The 19971-nt window shown below is 36.5% G+C and overlaps 1 protein-coding gene across 5 annotated transcripts in view; it reads right to left on the bottom strand.

The window, feature by feature from the left end:
* The window catches only part of CADPS2 (calcium dependent secretion activator 2), a 567381-nt gene that overhangs the window by 69127 nt on the left and 478283 nt on the right, over positions 1–19971 (bottom strand). For 4 of the 5 annotated variants that reach the window (XM_054495197.2, XM_054495196.2, XM_054495195.2 and 1 more), the window contains 3 exons: positions 19777–19933; positions 6037–6178; positions 1081–1236 (listed from right to left, as the gene is read on the bottom strand). In XM_054495197.2, coding sequence (XP_054351172.1) covers positions 1081–1236; positions 6037–6178; positions 19777–19933 — 455 coding nt within the window. Of the gene's footprint in view, positions 1–1080; positions 1237–5791; positions 5912–6036; positions 6179–19776; positions 19934–19971 lie in introns of all 5 variants that reach the window. The other variant, XM_054495194.2, reaches the window with a different exon arrangement.

Below are 19971 nucleotides of genomic sequence, written 5' to 3' on the forward strand. Positions count from 1 at the left end.
ACAAGTAGAAAAATCACACACTTGTATGCATTTAAGCAGAATATATCCTCTATGTGAGGGCTTATCAGATTAGAAAAAATAAGCACGAATATAGAAAACTCTAAAACATGGTAATCAATGTACAACAGACAATGTGTAATTCTTTTACGTCACTTACATTCTCTTTCAAAAACCTAAAATTGCAGGCAGGTTTTTGAAAGAAACTGCATCATGGGCAATTTGGAATTGGTTTTGCTGAAGTATCCTATGAAAATCCACAGAATCGAGACATCAAAATCAAAGATGATTTTTAAAAAACATTAAACTACCTAATTCAGGGCCTTGCCTTAAGGGGCCACTGAACATTATTCTAAAGACAGATTTTTTCTTGGTTTCAAGATTTCAGAAATATCCAGTTGGTCTAACCAGTGTCTGAACACTTTTCTAATATGTGGCTCCATAGTGTCCTTGTATATAAAATGAACAAGGACAATGGAAAAAAATGCTTGACCAATTAGGATGCAAAGCTGATTTTGTAAAACTATTATAAAATGAAAGCACATTTGAAAGAATACGAAGTCTCATAACTTATTTCCCGTTAAGTTATAAAGAATGTAAGCAGATAGTTGGAACTCATCTGATGTGGACAGAAAATACCAGAAAATAGTTAGTAATCCCAGAACAACTGATGGTGCCGATCCTATTTTGAGTTTACTATGCCATTTCACAGCACACAGACACAGTACATAATGCATACAGAACATAACAGACCTTTTTCATATGTCTCAGGAGATATTACCTTGGGAATTTAAAGCATAGTATTCCCAGAGAGATAACAATAAGCCCTAAAGAAACCATTAATATGGTATAGATGTTACTGATTAAGGCAATAGTTGGGAGACCTGAAAAAAAGTATCCAGCCAATTTCATCAATTACATGGGTCCCCAGAATTTAATCAAGATAACCTAATACTCATTAAATGTTGGAATAGTGGTGCATAATGAAACCTTTGCTGTGACAATAATATATTAGGTACTTGATAAAAAGTGATATTTTTGGGTGCTGGCACATTAAGCAGCAATTTGAAAATAAATGTCTACCTTTTGACACAGGCCTCTAGCATATCACTGGCCATTAGTTTAAGTCTTTGCTCTAAGTGGTGGGCAAATTCCTGTTCTGGCCAGTGCAGATCAAAGACAAACATTTGCAGTGCATCAAGCTTCCAAAAAAGGTCTTCTGATGTTGCTGAGCCATTGCTAGAAGAAAAAGGAAAAATGAGCATCATGAAGTCCCCATGTTAATTAGGTATACCATTAATACATTGCTTTTTCTTTTCTGTATCAACTGCCATCAGTGAAAAAAATACCATATAAAGTTTCTAATGATCCAATATTTTCTTTTTCAGCCTTCTAATTGTTCCTCTACAATTCTTAATAAGGCAGGGCAAGGAGAACAAAATATAAATAAATATGGTGGTAGGGTTTCATACGAAGAGGTAAAATGGATATGTACACTTTACTAAGGAAATTATATTGTGTACATAAGAACAAACACTGTAACTGTTCTTTACCAATCTCTAGGATAAAGATTCTTGCAAATCCCCAAAATTATGTTTTATGCAAGAAAATTCTTATGTTAACAACCAGTACCTTTGCCGTTATTCATGCATGTGTGCCTCTGTCACCATGGTAGTTTCTGTCTATCTACACGTGTGTAGAATATAGGGTCCTTGAATTTCTCAATTACAGGTAAAGGTGAGACAGGAACTGGAAATAAAACGGGCTAGGTAGGGAAGCAATCTTTTACTTTCATTTTTTGCCTTTCTGGCTTATTAAAACCCAACTTAGTGCAAGGTGTTGTCTGACAGAGAAATGACATTCAGGGTGCTCTGAAGATGGAGAAAAACAATGCATTTCAGGTCCTTATATCTAACTGTGGAGCCAAGATTTGCTAAGCATTCACTACTATGGTAAAATTACTCTACAGGAGTGCTATCACCCCATGTATGAAGGTAACTTATAGAAGAGTAACTTATAGAAGAGTTACAGTAACTTATAGAAGGTACCTTCTAGAAGGCGCCTTCTATAAGGTACCTTCTAGAAGGCGCCTTCTGTAAGGTGCCTTCTAGAAGGCACCTTCTGTAAGTTACCTTCTAGAAGGTACCTTATAGAAGAGTACATATAATATTTTGGCAAATGGTTATTACTTTCCATTATGCAAGTACATAGGCTAATACAGAAACAAGTGTTTTGAAAGTAAAATATTCCTACATTAAAACATATTGAAATTTAACCATAAAAAGCATAAAAGCAAAAGCAAAAAAAAGCTGCTGTATGATTCATTTGTTCTCAGCTTTCCCACAATTGCTTCACATATACTAACTTAAAATTTATATTTCTAGTTTACAAAAGAAAATTAAAGAAATAAACTCATTTATTACAACAGCACAGGGGAAAATACCTGTGTAACAAACCTGCACATTCTGCGCATGTATCCCAGAACTTAAAGTAAAATTTAAAAAATATATATTGTTTAAAGCACTGCATTGTTTCGCTAAATATATCTTAATGAGCTAGCTTAGAAAAAAAGGCACCTCTTGCTCTTGACTAATGAAAAGCTTATTTCTGCCCTCCACCCTGGCCTCAGCGTCAAAGCTCTATCACAAACCTACATTGCTTTTCTCTTCTCATTCTGCTAGTAATTCCTCTTGATCTCCTTGTCTTAGCCAAAATGTCCTCAGACTTAAGTTCTCTAGGGACCAATCACAGCAAAGCAGTGAACACTCCTGTAGCACTTTACTTACTTAAATCTCTTCACCTTAATATTCAGTGCCTCAAATGCACCATTAAATAAGAGAACCAGACAACACCATGCTGATACTACAGTGAAAGTGTTGAAAAAAACACTACCTTTATTTCTCCTTTTGCTATATATATCATAAAATTAAGAGAAAAAAAGACCAAACAAAATCTCCCTTCACATCCACAGTGTACAGCTTGGTAGATGAGAGGAACTGAGTTTTAAGAATAACTGAATACAATTGGCAAAGAAGCAAATCTGCTTCTTATAATCTTTTTACTTTGGAGAAATGTAACTATTTGAAATGTATATATTCTTTAACAACACAATGACAAGGAAAAACATCATAAAAACAAAATCTCTAATGGTAAAGGCAGAATTCTACTAAAAATAGATTTTCTAATAATATATGACAATCTTTATAGAGAATATGGTTATATTTTTCTTCTGTTTGATTCTATGGTAAGATTCTTCACAATAAATGTGTTTAATTGGGAATGTAATTAAGATAACAAGTGTTTGTTATAATTAGATAGATATATGAAAAAAATGTGAGTAGGCTTTCTCTGGAGTTGGTACATATAACCTGCAATTTATTCAGAGCTTTTTCATTTTAAAATTATTTCTAATCAGTGACCTATTCCTAAAGGTATTATTAACAGATTAAAGAATTCAAATGTGAGTAGTGGACTCTGAGATAATTTCCTAAAAATGCCAGCAAGAAACTTAACTTACTGGCATTCATTTCTAGAGAAAAAAAAAACAGAATAAAGATTTATATACAGATAGATATGTCGATGAGCAATCCTTGCATGATTTATGCATTGGTAGGCAGGGATGTATCTTCAAAACCACGGTTACTTTTATATTCTTCTTATTTAATCAGCAGTTGTATTTTTAATTCTTTATGTTAAATATAAATGTTTCTTTTTATTAATGTTTCAAACTTCAAAAAACAAATGGCAATAACATCATAACATTATGAGTAATTGTGGACACTCTGACAAAGAACCTAATGTTGATAACCTTGGTAGGTAAAGACAATGGTGATCAACTTGTAAAACACATTTTTAAATTTCCCCAGAATGGTGAAAGCACAATTACTTTACTTACAAAGCCCCAATTTGTCATTATTCCTGTCCTGAAATTAACATACTTTAAAAAAGGGTCCTCAATAAGGGATTCAGAGTTCGTACAAATCCCAAAGTTAATAAAAGAGTATTAACAAAAAAATAAATTTCACAGGATAATGCCCATGATAGTGTTCTTGGCTAAAATCAAGCGTTAAATAGATGAGAAATTAGGAAGAAAAGGAGTTAAATTATAAAACAGTGTAAAAAAGAACAAAAAATCATACACTTAGAAAGGTGCATTATAGTTCGTAGGTAATTTTCTGAACACACACAGACACCACTTTACACACTCTAATGACCAAAAGCATTTGCCTGTAAGAAAAAAAATTCACATGTAACATAAAATCCTAGTGAGTATTATGAATGCAGTTATGATGTTAAACTTGGCGAAATATTGCCAAATTACTTTGCAAGTTATTATCTTTCTTGGTCTTTTCCTATTTCTTTTCTTGATTGTGTGCATACCTGACTGGGGTGTGGATTTGCAGTTGGTGGTGGGATAGGTAGAAAAGTAGCAAGTTCTTAAACACAACGTTCTATGACAGCAGAACAAATTAATGATAGGAGTGAGGAATTTGTAGTCAAACAAACCTGGGTTCAAATTTTGCCTCTGTCACTTATTTGCTGCGAGATATTGGGTAAGTTTTGTTTCTTAGTTTCTTTATGACTTAGTTTCCTTAACTGGAAAATGGGGATAATGATATGAGGTTGTTATAAAGATTAAATGAGATAAATAACTTGGCAATGTACTGGAAACATAGTAAATTCTCAATAAATGGAAGCTATTTTTCTTCCTCTCATGATTATTCTTTCTAGTTGATTTCATATGAGATCTTGGGCAAAGGAGGTAACTGCCCGAGTTTTCCCATTTGTAAACTAGTACTATTACTTGGTTCTGATCGCTATGAGGCTCATAGTTTTAAAAACTATACCATTATAAATTATAATGATGATGCCTGATGACAGTAATAACAAAAACAACAATGTAGAGTAGTAGTAATTATCATTTACTGGGTGCCTAGGATATGCCAATAGTACTAATAATTTACTGGGAGCCTAGGATATGCCTCACTGCAGTTTTTTTTTTAAAATCATCACAAAAACATCTTTCAATTAGGTGTTGTAATTGTTTTAGAGTTGAGGAAAAAAACTCAGGCTAAGAAGGATTTACAATTAATAAGCTAAGATCTAAATTCAGAACTGATCAATTTGAAAGCCCATTCCTGTTCACTTCAGTGGTTCTTAGTTGCTGAATCTGCAATAGGCAAGCTCATCACGATGTGAAGTTAATAAATATGGTTTTTGGTGATATAAAGACTATTTAAAAATACCAAGATGTACCAACTATATAATAAAAGAACAAAAGAAGGACTTCCTGGTTTTGGTAATGAAAGGGCCTGCATGATGCAGTACTGTTTTTTAAAACTTGAGACTAAGATAAAAATAGAAAAAGATTATATTCTTGAAACCATTCTTCCAAAGGTTTTCTACTTGCACAAGATAAGTCATCTGGGCAGTAATAAAGCTGGAGCTAAGAATCCTCAAAATGCTTTGTATACATAACGAGAACTCTGGTTATTTTACTTAGGGTACAATGTCACCAAATGATTTACTTAGGGTAGAATGTCACCAAATTATTCCTGTCCCACAGATTACATATGAACTACATTAAACTAGTGTGTTTTTTCTTTTTAATCGACATCATTCATCACAGATATGCTAAGCTTAGCTTACTAGCTTAAAAAACTCAAACAAAAAAAAAAAGTATTCCTCAACCAACGATGATAAATGCCATGCAGTCTAAACACATCTGCGCAGAACACAGCCCAGGCCATGCACCAGCTAACACACCACCAGGAAATAAGTGAGGAATACACACGTGGACTCATATAAAGAAGGCATCCACGAAGGAGTAGAAATGTTAGGAATCTGTGGAAGATTAAGAGGCAGACTTGGAACTTTTGGAAGAGCTACATTGGGAAGACTGTTGGCGATATTCCTGTAAAGAAACAAACAACGTGGGAAGGGACCACCATAAGCGATAACTACAGATGGCCATGTGTAAAGTCATAAGGTCAGGGTTGAAGAGGCAGGTGTTCTACGGACACTAGGTAAGATACCTACTTGACAGGCTGCCATGTCTCCTGCTCAAAACCTCTGTGAATTGACTGGGCGATGGAGGACTCCATGAGATCCACATAGCGGACAACCAAGGGTACAAAGATTTCTTGCAAGTGTTTGTGAAATTTTCCATTACACAAAAGTGCTGAAATAGCCAAGCAGAAACAGTGTTTGTCAGAGGGATAATATCAGACATTTGGAAAATATGGGCCAAAAAAACACGTTTTCTGAGAGAATCTGACACAGAAGAACTGACAAAATGCAGATGAGAGTAGATCATATCCCCCATATTGAATATCATATCATGGAAATTGATCAAAAAGTATAATTAGCCTTCTATATATGGCTGTCAAAACACAAACAGATTATATCTCTCTTAAATTCTCCTGGCAGGTGGTATGTTTTTATTTTCTAAGAGGTTTAACACATAGGCACATGACCACTCGCTGGAAATTCAAGGGAGCTGCCAGCTCCCCTGAAGGTCCTGACACATGTAAATACAGCAATTAAGCAGAGTTACAATCTCTGTGCTATGGTGTGTATCACAGAGGAGCTAAACCTTCTCAATTCTAAGAGGTAAGCTTGATGACTTGTAAAAGCTATTCTTGTTCACTAGGAGGGTGTCTTTGGGTTTGGGAATATCTATTTTGATTCATGAACATGATAGTTATTTGTGGATTTTCTTTTTAGTTACTCAATTTTGCATATCTGTATTTAAAAACAGCACATGACATGGATTTTTCAGTTTTCCATTTGTCTTTAATAAATGGTAGTATGGAACATCCTACCTAAAGTAGTGACAGAAATCTTAGAATTTGTGTTACAAGGCTGCTGGGCAAGGTACACTCACCTTTTTCAGGCTATGAATGTTTTCCTATGCAGATAATACAATTTTATTAAAATATAGGTGAGTATGTGCCTAAGTTTCACCATTAAAAAATAGAGAATCTATATGAAAACAGTAACGCTAAGTAATAAAGACTTTATTTTAGATGACAGTACTAGATTGTAAATATTTCTCAAAGAACATGTCCTAAGCCCCATTGTGGCCCTCAAAGTGAAAATGTGCTGATTTAAAAATATACTCTGTGGTCAGGAAAGGTATTCCTGAAGAGACAGAAGAACCTTCCATGGAAGACTTAAAGGGGAGGTTTCCAGGTAGAGGGAACAGCTAGCAAACAAGTTTTGGGGAGGAATAAGCTTGGGTCTTTGCAGAAAGATGAAAGGCCAGAGAAACTGCAATAGACTGAGGGAGGGGGAGGGGAAGCCCATGGCAGGGTCTAGATCCTAGGACTGAGTAAGGAGTGTTGCTCTTAGTGGGTGTGATGGGAAGCTTTATGATGCTTATGATTATGCAGAGGAGTGACATGATATGATCTCTCTGGCTGCTGTGTGGAAATGGAGTAGGTAGCCAGGGGTGAAAACAGAGAAAAAGGTTAATACTCAGTTGTTTACTGCAATAGACTAGGTAAAGGATGATAGTGGCTTTGACTAGGGTGAAGAGGTAGAAGCTGGGAAAAAGTTAGTAATCTCATTCACTTTTATGGATTTGAATAGCTATGTATGCTTATAGTTACTAAACCTAATTACTAGCAACTCCAATAGCAGTATCTTATAAAATACTCACTATGACAACTTCCCACATTATCTTCTTCAGGGCAAAAATATCCCAAAAGCCTAATAGTGTTTTAGATCTTGGTCAAAGCACATGATGTTTATCACTGTGGCATGTATATGAAGATGCCTTCGATATGTTACTTTATGCGTTTCTGAAATTTCTCAGAGGCTGGACAACTACAGGCACATAAATTGGTGTGGGAAGTAATTCTAAACACAGAAGGAAATACAACAGATTTTTTTTTCTACCTCTAATTGATATGGGTTAGTATTTTTTGTGGTTAAATACTCTTTTCCCAGCTCAGCTATATGCTAAAAGATTTTCCATTAAATTGTGAACAATAATCATATTTAATGATAGGTGTCTTATTTAGGAGACTAATGTTATCTTAATGATGTTTTCTTTAGCACACTGAAAGAAGCTTTATTTATTCCCGGAGATTCAATCATCGAGCTAGAAGGTACTATAGCTCAAATAATTCAGTTACTTTTATCAAACGCCACCTAAATAAGCATGCTAAACTTTAAGGATAAAATATTCTCACTCAAACCATCTAATTCACTGTAGTATGCAAATTAAAAAATATACTGATATCTGAATTTATTGGGTCTCTACTTAAGAACTCTCATTCTCTTCTTCCTCCTCCTCATCCCTAGCATATTTGGAGTACCAAGCACTATGTGAAGTCCTATATGTGCCTTATCTCATTTAATCATCACAGAAACTCTACGAGGGAGGAAATTTTTTTCTTTTTTTGAGATGGAGTCTCACTCTTGTCGCCCAGGCTGGAGTGCAATGGCACAATCTTGGCTCACTGCAACCTCTGCCTTCTGGGTTTAAGCGATTCTCCTGCCTCAGCCTCCCAAGCAGCTGGGATTACAGGCGCATGCCACCATGCCCAGCTAATTTTTGTATTTTTGGTAGAGACAGGGTTTCTCCATATTGGTCAGGCTGGTCTCGAACTCCCGACCTCAGGTGATCCACCCGCCTTGGCTTCCCAAAATGCTGGGATTACAGGCATGAGCTACTGCGCCCAGCTGGAACTATTTTTTTAAACTTATTAACAAGGTAACTGAGGCATAGGAGTTTAAGATACTTGTTTAAGATCATTTAGTCATTAGTAGAACCAGGATTTGATAGAAAAACTCCATGTTAACCTCTATAAAACTACCATTCCTCACTCTGACAACCAGTTAATCATCAAGACTGGTGTATTTTATATCCTTAATATCTTTCAGTAAGTTACTGTGCTCTCTTCATCACCACTGCTGTTGCAATAGTCCAGCCCTCTCATCTCCTGTCTTGATTAATGCAATAATAACCTAACTGGTCTTTAGGATCCTAACATTTCCTCTGCCAGTCCATCTTCTCAAAATCATAAGCAGAGGGGCTTGCTGAAATATAAAACTAAGAATGTCTCCTAAAGATTATAATCCTTTAGTGGATCATTATGACAAGCTTCAAAAGCCTGAGCATGGTATGAAAGCTTTCCAAGACCTGTCTTCAAGTTACTTCTCCAGCTCATTTCTGTTGCCTTACCTTTCATTTCCTGTGGTACAGTCATAATGACTTTCACGATTCAATATACACTTGCTCCTCAAATCCTTTCTAGAAATGCTTCATTCTGCTGTCCCCTTGCCCAATTACTGGCTTCTCTTTACTTTCTACCCTGGACAGGTTTCCACTGTGGTTCTGGTTATACAAGTGGTCTTCTCTTGCTGATATATTTCTTGCTGACATATTTCTCGTTGCCTACAAGGATGTAAGGTTCTCAAGGCAGGAACTATGTCTGTATTCTAAGTTCCAGAAAAGTCCCTGGCTCAGAGCAAGTAATCAAATGTTTGTTGGATGAATGAATATTTGAATGCTAAGATTATTACATGATTATTGTATTAAATGGCACCTATAAAACCTATTGAGGCCTGTGTATACACCTCATACTTTGTATAAAATATATAGCATTAAATAATACAGCTATAAGTTCTATTTTTAACCCATATGTACAAGATCAGACTGCTAAAAATTCTAATGAATATAAAAGTTGGTTATTTTATGTTTCTTATTTTAATGAATGTGGCAAAGAAAGGATTTTCTCTGGTCAGTTATGAATGTTGATAGCAAATGATTATATCCTGCAGAATTTAAAGAAAATGAAGATTACCTATATTTCCTATGAACTACAAAAAATCTTAAAGTCTAGCCAAAAGTTTGCTCAGAATTCAGCAAAGAGTTATTTTTTTATTTGAAAAAAAATCAAATTATAAACCCACATTTGAGAGTGTTAGAAAACTGGCAGTATTATTTCATTGGTAATTAGAGAGAAGGGGGAAGGAGGGAGTGGGGGAGAAATGGGGGAGACAGACAAAGAGAAAATGATGGAGGGGAGAGGGAGAGGAGGGCTGGGGGAGGGAGTAGAGGAGAAATAAAGAGAAATATACAAAGAGGGGGAAAGAAAGGAAAGAGAATATTTGGTTTCCAAAGACAAGCTACAGAAATATACCCTACACTACACTTGTCTATGTAAATGTATGCTCCTTCCTTAGTTGTCCATATGGCAGCTTGCATTCCACTCCTATCAGACACTGTCAAAAACCCCTCTTAATATGTAGCCTGAGGCATCAGAGTAAGTGCTTCTATCTTCTCCATATGGTTTAACAAGGATAGGTTATGATTTGGGGCTGTCACCTGTCCAAATCAAGCCTTTACAAAGCACCCATTACAATAGTTCATTGGAAGAGGCAAGTTCTTCATGCGGCCTCATCCGAGAGCACTTCTGACACCATACTCAAGTATGAGGGAGTGAAAAGGGCTGCTCAGAATGAGTCTCAAAAAGTGATTACTGCCTGAGGGGAAAGCCAGCACCTATTTTTCAGATAAAAAAAACCTTTTTTCCCCAAAAGATTCCATGTTTCCAAATATCACCTTGTTAGAAAATAATGAGGCATCAATGACATCGAGCCCTATGGTACAATTAGAAATGGCAAAAAGAAAACAAATGGCTTAAATATAAGCTAAACTCAGGATACAATATGCCCAATTATTTTGAAAATCCCTGATAATAAATTAGTTGATTATTTTCATACAAAAAAGTCTTACATTTACAAAAGTACTTGTCATAGGCTTTTAGTAGTAAGATTTCAACAGAGAATTTAAATTTAAACTATGATCCAATTAATAACAATTACTGAGACAATAATCACTGGGTAAAATAAAGAATAAGCAAATAAAAGAATTCATATATTGTTTTTAGGGTAAAAATATGCTGCTGACTCTTGAACCCATATAATCCAATTTTATAGTGCTCATCCTCTTCCAATTAGCCAGCTTTAGTGGATTACTAGAAAGAATGATTTTTCTCCTCAAACTTCTAATTAGACATTTCAGAAGGAAATGGGTAATTCATGACCAGCAAAACAAACAGACAATACAAACCACAATAAAATCAACAGACTTTGCCATAAAACAATTATTTAAGAGACTACAAATTATATCAACCCTAAGCAATGCAAGCACAGTGAACTAAGAAAATTAATAAGTCGCTCTCCATGTTGACAAATGCATATAATGAAGACCCCCATCACAGAAACAGAAAATATGAATATGGGCTTCAGGAGAAAAGCCAGGAGAACTGCAGTCTAGAACAGCTTTATGTAAAAGGAAAACACTCTTCTTTCTCTCTCTCTCCCTCTCCACCCCCCACCCCCCACCCCTTCCTCCCTCCCTGAGATTTAGAAATAGCACCCAGCTAAGAATATGGCACATTAAGCAGGCACTCAATAAATGTCTGATTATTGAATAAATATCAATAAAAATCTACCTCCTAAGGGAAACTCCAAGAGCATCCCATTTAAGTAGACTAGGAAACACACTGGATTCTATTGTCCTTTTAATTAAAAATTTGATAAGTAATTTTATATTTGGTAATATTAATGTACACATTAACTAGTATAGTAACCCCTAAAACCATACCCAGCTCTTCCTTTTCCCTTGGGGCACTTGCTAATATACATTCATACACATATACATCTATCTAGGGAGAGAAAGTGACAAGAAGTGATAGAACACAGCTGTTAAAATGTTTCTTACTTTTTGGGCAACAAATCCAAATTTAAAACTATAATGAAAAAATTTCATAGAATGGTACACATAATTTGAGTTATACTTCCACAATCTACTGCATCAAGTTATTTGTGTATATATGTGTGTATCCTCCACTAGATTTTATGTTTTTCAAGGGGAGGAATCATTTCTTATTTATCCATGTATTTGCAAGGGGCCTAGGATTTGTAAATTGTGGGCATCAGGCACTTGTTTCTTGTGAAATTAATTCAGAAAAGCTTAATTAACTGAAGCTTATAAGGCAAAGATAAGTAAAGAAGTCTTATGGTCCAGCAGTCCTCATGCTGTTTTTTTAATGAAATTACGTAATATTAAAGGCAAATAGAAAAGTCTGTAATTTTACTCAAGCTATGCATAGCCCTTCTAACCTTTGAGTTAATGTCCCACAATACTTGCCCCATCAATAGGAATGATTGAGTAAAGCTATATCATGATCGATAACTCTCTCAAGGGTGGGTTTCTTGATGCCCATGGTTTTCAGAAGTTACAGGTGTTCCTGTTAATCTGTTACAAAAAACACACTGGCATTTTAGAATAGGTGATTATCTTTAAGCCACTAAACCCTATGAAAATATAAAAAGCAGATCAAAATTTTTAAAAAGTCTACAAGTAGCAAAGAAACTAGAGCAGGCAGGGTGCGGTGGCTCACGCCTGTAATCCCAGCCTTTGGGAGGCCGAGGCGGGTGGATCTCTTGAGGTCAGGAGTTTGAGACCAGCTGGACCAACATGGAGAAACCCTGTCTCTACTAAAAATACCAAAATTAGCTGGGTGTGGTGGTGCATGCCTGTAATCCCAGCTACTTGGGAGGCTGAGGCAGGAGAGTTGCTTGAATCCGGGAGGTGGAGGTTGTGGTGAGCCAAGATCATGCCATTGCACTCCAGCCTGGGCAATAAGAGTGAAACTCTATCTCAAAAAACAAAACAAAAACAAAAAAAGAAAAAAAAAAGAAATTAGAACAGTACTGTGGAATTCATCTGAGGGGAAAATGGTAGTGACTCCTTGCTTTTATATTTCCTTTACCATACTGGTCAGTAAAACAAATTCTGACGCACCATTTTGAATCCAATCAACTGTGGGGATTAGAGTTAAATACATTCTCACATTTTGGCCCTTATTTCATCATTTGTAAAGTGCATACTTATAAAACTAAGCTGGCACACACAGCTTTGCTGTAATCTAGATGTTATACCCTTTCTGCATTGTCCCTAGTTTATGTATATCCAGATATATCTATAAACACCAATTCGTGAATTTCAGATGAACAGCTCATTTAAGCACTTGAAAGAGAATAACACGCAGGTGTCAGCCTTCCATATTTCAAAGCTTGAAGATTAACCTAATATACAATATGGTGACCTAACAGTCCTTCATTTGAAAGAAATCTGAAAAATAATCTCTGATACAGCCTAAGTGTGAGAATAACCCAGCGGGATTTCCACCTCTTCATTTCTTAATGAGTTTTTTGATAATGAGAGGTGACTTTGCCAGTCACTCTGGGCTCTATTATGGCTAATTTGACTCCACTTCACTCTCCTTGTTAATTATTAACACTAGCCTTTTTATCCTCATGAGACCACATTCCAATTTTTCCTTTTTCGATTTTTATGAGCCCATCTTTATGAAGGTGAAAGTCTTCGAGAACAGGTTTTCACTTAGTATAGAGCAGGAACATTTATTATTCGTTTAGGCAGAGATGCTGTGACATTGATTACATAAGCACGGGTGTTCTTTGGGATGACTTTAATGTGCTAGCAATGTGAAAAGGCTGTTAATTAAAGAAGCAGCACCGTGGTATTTTTCAGTTGGGAACCAGTTCCCAATAGAATGGTCATTTGCCACTTGCTAGCATATCCACAGATTAAAAGGTGACTAGCTCCAAGGGTTTGCCTTTCAGCAGTGCTGAAAGAAATGATTTGTGCCATTTGCAGATGGCTTTCATTTGTCAGAAGCAGTCACTTGCCTTATCTATTATTGACAGAACAACTATGGAAATAGCGTGCAAGGGTAGAATCTATTTGTACTAGCTTTATAGTCACTCAGTATCATTGAACCATAGTGCTAATTATTTCATTATGAAAACATTTATCTTCCCTCAATTTTAATACATCTCTCTTTCAAAATTGTTTCCTTAGATACCATTTAAACTGATTGCCCATTAAATTACCTCTTTAGCAGGGGAGTAGATTGGGGTAGATGAAGGCAGGGTAGAGAGCGAAGTGAGAGCTTGGTCTTTTTTGGCCAGAAATGGAGGCTGACTGTTTTCATCATCAGTCTTGCTCTGGGAATCAGTGAGTGAGTCTGTGAGGGGTGGGAGATTGGGGACAGTTGCTAAAATTGTGGTGCAGCTGGTGCTCTTCCCTTGAGGAAAACCGCATTTCATCTCCAAGGGTTCTTCACATTTCATCTCCAAGGGTTCTCCAAGCTATGACTTTCCCTAACCATGGCTAACTGTAAGGAAAGGCACACACCCCAGACAGATTTTTTTAATTTTTTTCTCCTTAAAATAGAAACCGAATTTGCTGTCTTGAACCTTCCCTCACTAATTAGTTCAGTCTGTAGAAGTCTTGTCACAGATGATTCCTAACATACATGCTGAGACCACACATACCTTTATCTGATCCTTTCTGTACTCTTTAACCAACTCCTTTCCTCTGCCCCCCACAACACAATGCCCTTATAAATATTTCCTCATTAAAAAATAAAAGTTCAAGGACTCTCTTGTCTTCCTTAAAAATATTATATTATTTTATAAATGCCCACAGAATCTGCTTTTTATATAGTGAAATGAGACTGAACTGGAGACCTAGTACTCAGGCTCTGACTCGTCTCTGTCCATAACTCCCTGCTGTCAAGCCCCCGCCCGAGTTCCTGCCTCTAGGCATTAGGTTTCCACAGCTAGAAAATGAGTTTTGTTTAAGATTTCTTCCGTACTCCAAAAGATAAAAAACTATTTTTAAACATCGAAGCATACAAATTTTAATATAAGGAAGATAAGAAACCAATTAGGACGTCTGAATTATTCATGAACCACCTCCCAACTCAGCTATAAAGTTTTCAAGCCACTAATAAAGTACAAATTTTAACTAATATCTCCATTAGTTTCAGAGGTCTTAGTAATTTTAAATTTTGGGAAAGCAAACATAAATATGCAACATTATTAGTAATAAATCACAAACTGTTTAAAAATCTAAATATAATTAGCAGCCTATTTTGTGTAACGAACACACATAGACTGATGCCGATGTAAGCAAGCACTGTTTTCCAACAAATTAACTCCCTTCCTAATATTGGACATTCAGAGCTCTCTGTTCTATTACCTTTGGATAGTTAAAGTTGTAATCACTTGGAATTTAGACAGCAACTCTAATTGCGCCAACATGGTAAAAACTATAATGCCATGGCCGCAATGTAAGAATTTCTTTTTCTTTCAAGGGGTACTAAAAGAATACAAGTTCAATATTTTCCCATAGTTTTCCAAAAGGACAATTAGGGGGCAGCTGCAGGTTGACATTAAACATTTGAATTGAATTCACTAAATAACTCAGAATCTAAGGAATGTAATAAAACAAAACAAACATACAATTATTAACAATGGTCTTCAGTATCACCAAGGGTGATATTAATAGCTAGAAGAATTATGTTTTATCAGTTACTCAGTGGTCTTGATTTTGGATGGAAACTTGTGAGTTTGGGATAAAAGTCACTGCATTTTATTTCAGTTCCCCAGATCACACCACACTCTCAGTACCAAAAGGAAAGTATGACACTGGGGAACTTTTCTGTTTACCTCTCCACATGGAGGAGCTGTTTTTCTCAGAAATAATTGAGGTTTTCTAAAATCTGCAGATCACCATAAAATAAAAGCCAAGACCTAGACTTACCCTCAAAACTGAGTGCTCAAAAGAGATGAGTACTAAATGTTTCTCTATTTTGACTGAGTACAGTACAACAAAATAGCACAAGATGATACGTAGTCAATGTATAGAAATAGTTAAATCAGGAGAGAAATATAAAACGTATTTAATATGTGAATTAAATATTTGTAAATATGATGGAAAATTACATTTTATAGTTATAATTACGAAAATTATGTAGTTTTAATTTATTACCCCACAAATTTACACTTGCGTTGAAAAAGCTCTTCTTAAAAATAAATATGAAAAAATATTAATTCATTGGAATTAATGATATTCCATTCACTGTAGATAAGTAATTCCTTGTAGATAAGTAATTCCATTCATTGTAGATGAATGAATATTCCATTGTAGATGAATGGAATATCATCAAAAAATATTAATTCATTGTAGTAGAAGTTCTCCAACAAAACTTCCAAGAAATCCACAACATATTTTGCTTTCTCTATAAAATAAGTTACAATATTTTGAATAAGTTAAAATATTCATCATCTTACCTAACTGCTTGATGGTGAACATTAATAATGCCTCTTTTTTTAATTATACTTTAAGTTTTAGGTTACATGTGCACAATGTGCAGGTTAGTAACATAATGTATACTTGTGCCATGCTGGTGTGCTGCACCCATTAACTCGTCATTTAACATCAGGTATATCTCCTAATGCTATCCCTCCCCCCTCCCCCCCACTCCACAACAGGCCCTGGTGTGTGAATGTTCCCCACTCTGTGTCTAAGTGTTCTCATTGTTCAATTCCCACCTATGAGTGAGAATATGCGGTGTTTGGTTTTTTGTCCTTGCGACAGTTTCCTGAGAATGATGGTTTCCAGCTTCATCCACGTCCCTACAAAGGACATGAACTCATCATTTTTTATGGCTGCTTAGCATTCCACGGTGTATATGTGCCACATTTTCTTAATCCAGTCTATCATTGTTGGACATTTGGGTTGGTTCCAAGTCTTTGCTATCGTGAATAGTGCCACAATAAACATAAGTGTGCATGTGTCTTTATAGCAGCATGATTTCTAATCCTTTGGGTATATACCCAGTAATGGGATTGCTGGGTCAAATGGTATTTCTAGTTCTAGGTCCCTGAGGAATCACCACACTGACTTCCACAATGGTTGAACTAGTTTACAGTCCCACCAACAGTGTAAAAGTGTTCCTATTTCTCCACATCCTCTCCAGCACCTGTTGTTTCCTGACTTTTTAATGATTGCCATTCTAACTGGTGTGAGATGGTATCTCACTGTGGTTTTGATTTGCATTTCTCTGATGAATAATGCCTCATTTTAAAATGCCAACATACATCTAAGTATGTTTGATTCTTTAGTTTTCATTCAAATAGAGAGTTAAAAAATATCTTACATATGGCCGGGTGCAGTGGCTCATGCCTGCAATCCCAGCACTTTGGGAGGCCGAGGTGGGGGGATCACGAGGTCAGGAGATCGAGACCATCCCTGGCTAGCAGGGTGAAACCCCGTCTGTACTAAAAATACAAAAAAATTAGCTGGGGGCGCGGTGGTGGGCGCCTGTGGAGGCAGAGCTTGCAGTGAGCCGAGATCGTGTCATTGCACTCCAGCCTGGGCAACAGAGTGAGACTGCATCTCAAAACTAAACAAAACAAAACAAACAAACAAAAGTCTCAAAAACAAAAAGCAAAAAAACGAAACAAAACAAAAATACCTTACTTACTTATTCTCATTTAGGGGACTTAATGCCTAATATACATACTTATTTTTGGCAGCAGGTTTACTGTTATACATTTGTCTTAAGATAATATTAAAAACCTGACTATAATTTCATAGCAGAAAATGAATGATGATAGAAGATTGGGAAAGGAAGACAGTCATTCCACGTTGGCTAGCTGGCAGGAAGGAACCAAATTGGAACTTAAAAACTGGCTGAGTGCCAGGTGCAGTGGCTCACACATGTAATCCCAGCACTTTGGGAGGCTGAGACAGGTGGATCACTTGAGGTCAGGATTTTGAGACCAGCCTGGCCAACATGGTGGAACCCCGTCTCTACTAAAAATATAAAAATTAGCTGGACGTGGTGGTGCACGCCTGTAATCCCAGCTACTTGGGAGGCTGAGGCATGAGAATCGCTTGAACTTGGGAGGCCACTGGAAGTGCCACTGGGAGTGTCACTGCACTCCAGCCTGGGTGATGGAACAAGCTCTGTCTCAAACAAAACAAAACAAAACAAAACAAAAAACCTGGCTTAGGATAATTTGCAGAATGAATGATTCACATGTGGATAATTGCATGTGGGTTTATTAACAACCACTGAGAGAGCAGGCCTTATGGTTGAATCTAAGGTAGGAATTGTAAGCTTATAATAGCATCTTTGGAAATGAAATGAAATTGGATAGGAGAATGAATAAGACTAACAAAATCTATAGGATTTATTTATCATCTATTATATGTGAGTTATCATCTTCTTTAATGCTCATTGACAATGACACTGTTGGTGCTATTATTTTCCTTCTTTTATAGATATTGCACCTAGAGTTTGGAGAGGTTAAGCTATTGTCAAAGGTCAAGTAGTAAGTGACAGAGAGACGTGAATCTGTCTAGCACCAAAGCTCATGTTGTTAATTACTCTAACATGATGCCTCTCTTACTAGAACAGAGGTTTTTAACCCGGTGCCCTAAATTTAGGATGTCCATGGAAAGTACAATATTACAAACGATTTCATATCTATGTGATTTCCCCCCCACCAGTTTTATCACAGACTCAAAGGGGTGAGCAACCAAAGGAAGTTAAGAAAGACTAGACTAGAGCCATGAACAAAACCAATAAAGATTTTTTCTTTAAACAAAGACAACTATAAAAACATGAATTTAGGTTTACAACCACAAAGATATAGCAGTGGCCTTCTGGGAAGAGAGCAGCAAAAACATGTGCAGTTTTAACACATAAAACGTTCAAATAAAGTATAATAAAAAAAGTTCCAAATGTATTAACAGTGTGAAGAAGCTCCTTGGAGATTCAGAGCAGACTTGGGCTGCAGGAAGACAGGGAAGAAGGAAGGAAGGCACCTCTCATTTGGGTCTGGGTTATTCAGGTCACATGGTGAGCACTGTGTTCGTCTGAGCACCACACTCCAGAAGAACACTGAGAAATGGAGTGAGGTCTATTCAGGGTAAGGTGATGAGAATGGCAACGGGCACGAAAACCCTATCGTAAGACAGAGTTGTTTTATATGGGAATAAAGAGTTGCAGAAGAAAATACATGACAGAAGACAACTGTTGCATTGATCAAAGAGAATGGGTCAGAACCAGAGGTTAGGAGGAGGCAGAGTTCACCTTGGTGCATCATGACAAGAATTTCATTCAGCAGGGAATTAGTGACCCCATGGTCACTTCAAGTGCTGAAACAAAGGCTGTCAGTGGTAACCAAACTTGAGACTAAATGAAACTAAAAAAAAGCATCACAGGAAAGGCCTAGGAATCTGTATGTGAAAATCTTGATAAAAAACAAAGTTTGTTTTGTTTGCTAGAAGACCATCTACCAGAATAACTGTAAAATTTATTATTAAATTGAGAATAAAAGTATCAATAGAGAGCTTTTACATTCTCCTGAATTTCTAAATGTTGAATGAGCAAGTTATACCACATAGCAATATCTGCCTATCATCTGTACAAATGAACCGACTCTAAGGCCAGCAATATTACCGCAATGGACTTAAGTAGGAGCCTTAACATAACATGATTTCTACAATAATGAATTACTAAGGTGTCTTTCGGAGATGTAAATGTTCTCAAGTACTTTAGAAATGCCAGCCTTTGAAGATTTTCAGATTCATAAGGTACAATACAGTTCATAAAGAAGGGTGCCTAGGTTATCAGACTTCAGTGAAGGTAGGAGGATGGGAATGAGAGGACCTTCAGAGCCCACTGGAGTGTGGGAGTGTCCCCGGGCTCCCTTAGTCTCTGGCCTGACATAATCGGGCAGGCTGAGCAAACCTAAATGTTACCCATGCAAACTCTTGTCAGGCTGGTGCGAGGGCACAGTAGAAATACATTCACATTCAACATTCTCCCACCCCTCCCCATTTCACATACTAAAGAAAACGCAAATGCTCACTGTCATTTCGGAGGAAATTATTAAGCAGTTGGAAAAGAGGAAAACTATCCCAGGAGTCTTGTGGTTGAGCCTCTAATGCAGTGTCCATATCCACTGTAAATAAAGCCCAAAATTTCTCTGCATGTTCAGCCAGTAAATCAGGCCACCAGGCAAATGCCTACAAAAGGATAAAAACATAAAGGAGAGAAGTAGATT

Source organism: Pongo pygmaeus, chromosome 6, assembly GCF_028885625.2.
Source record: "Pongo pygmaeus isolate AG05252 chromosome 6, NHGRI_mPonPyg2-v2.0_pri, whole genome shotgun sequence".
NCBI lineage: Eukaryota > Metazoa > Chordata > Mammalia > Primates > Hominidae > Pongo > Pongo pygmaeus.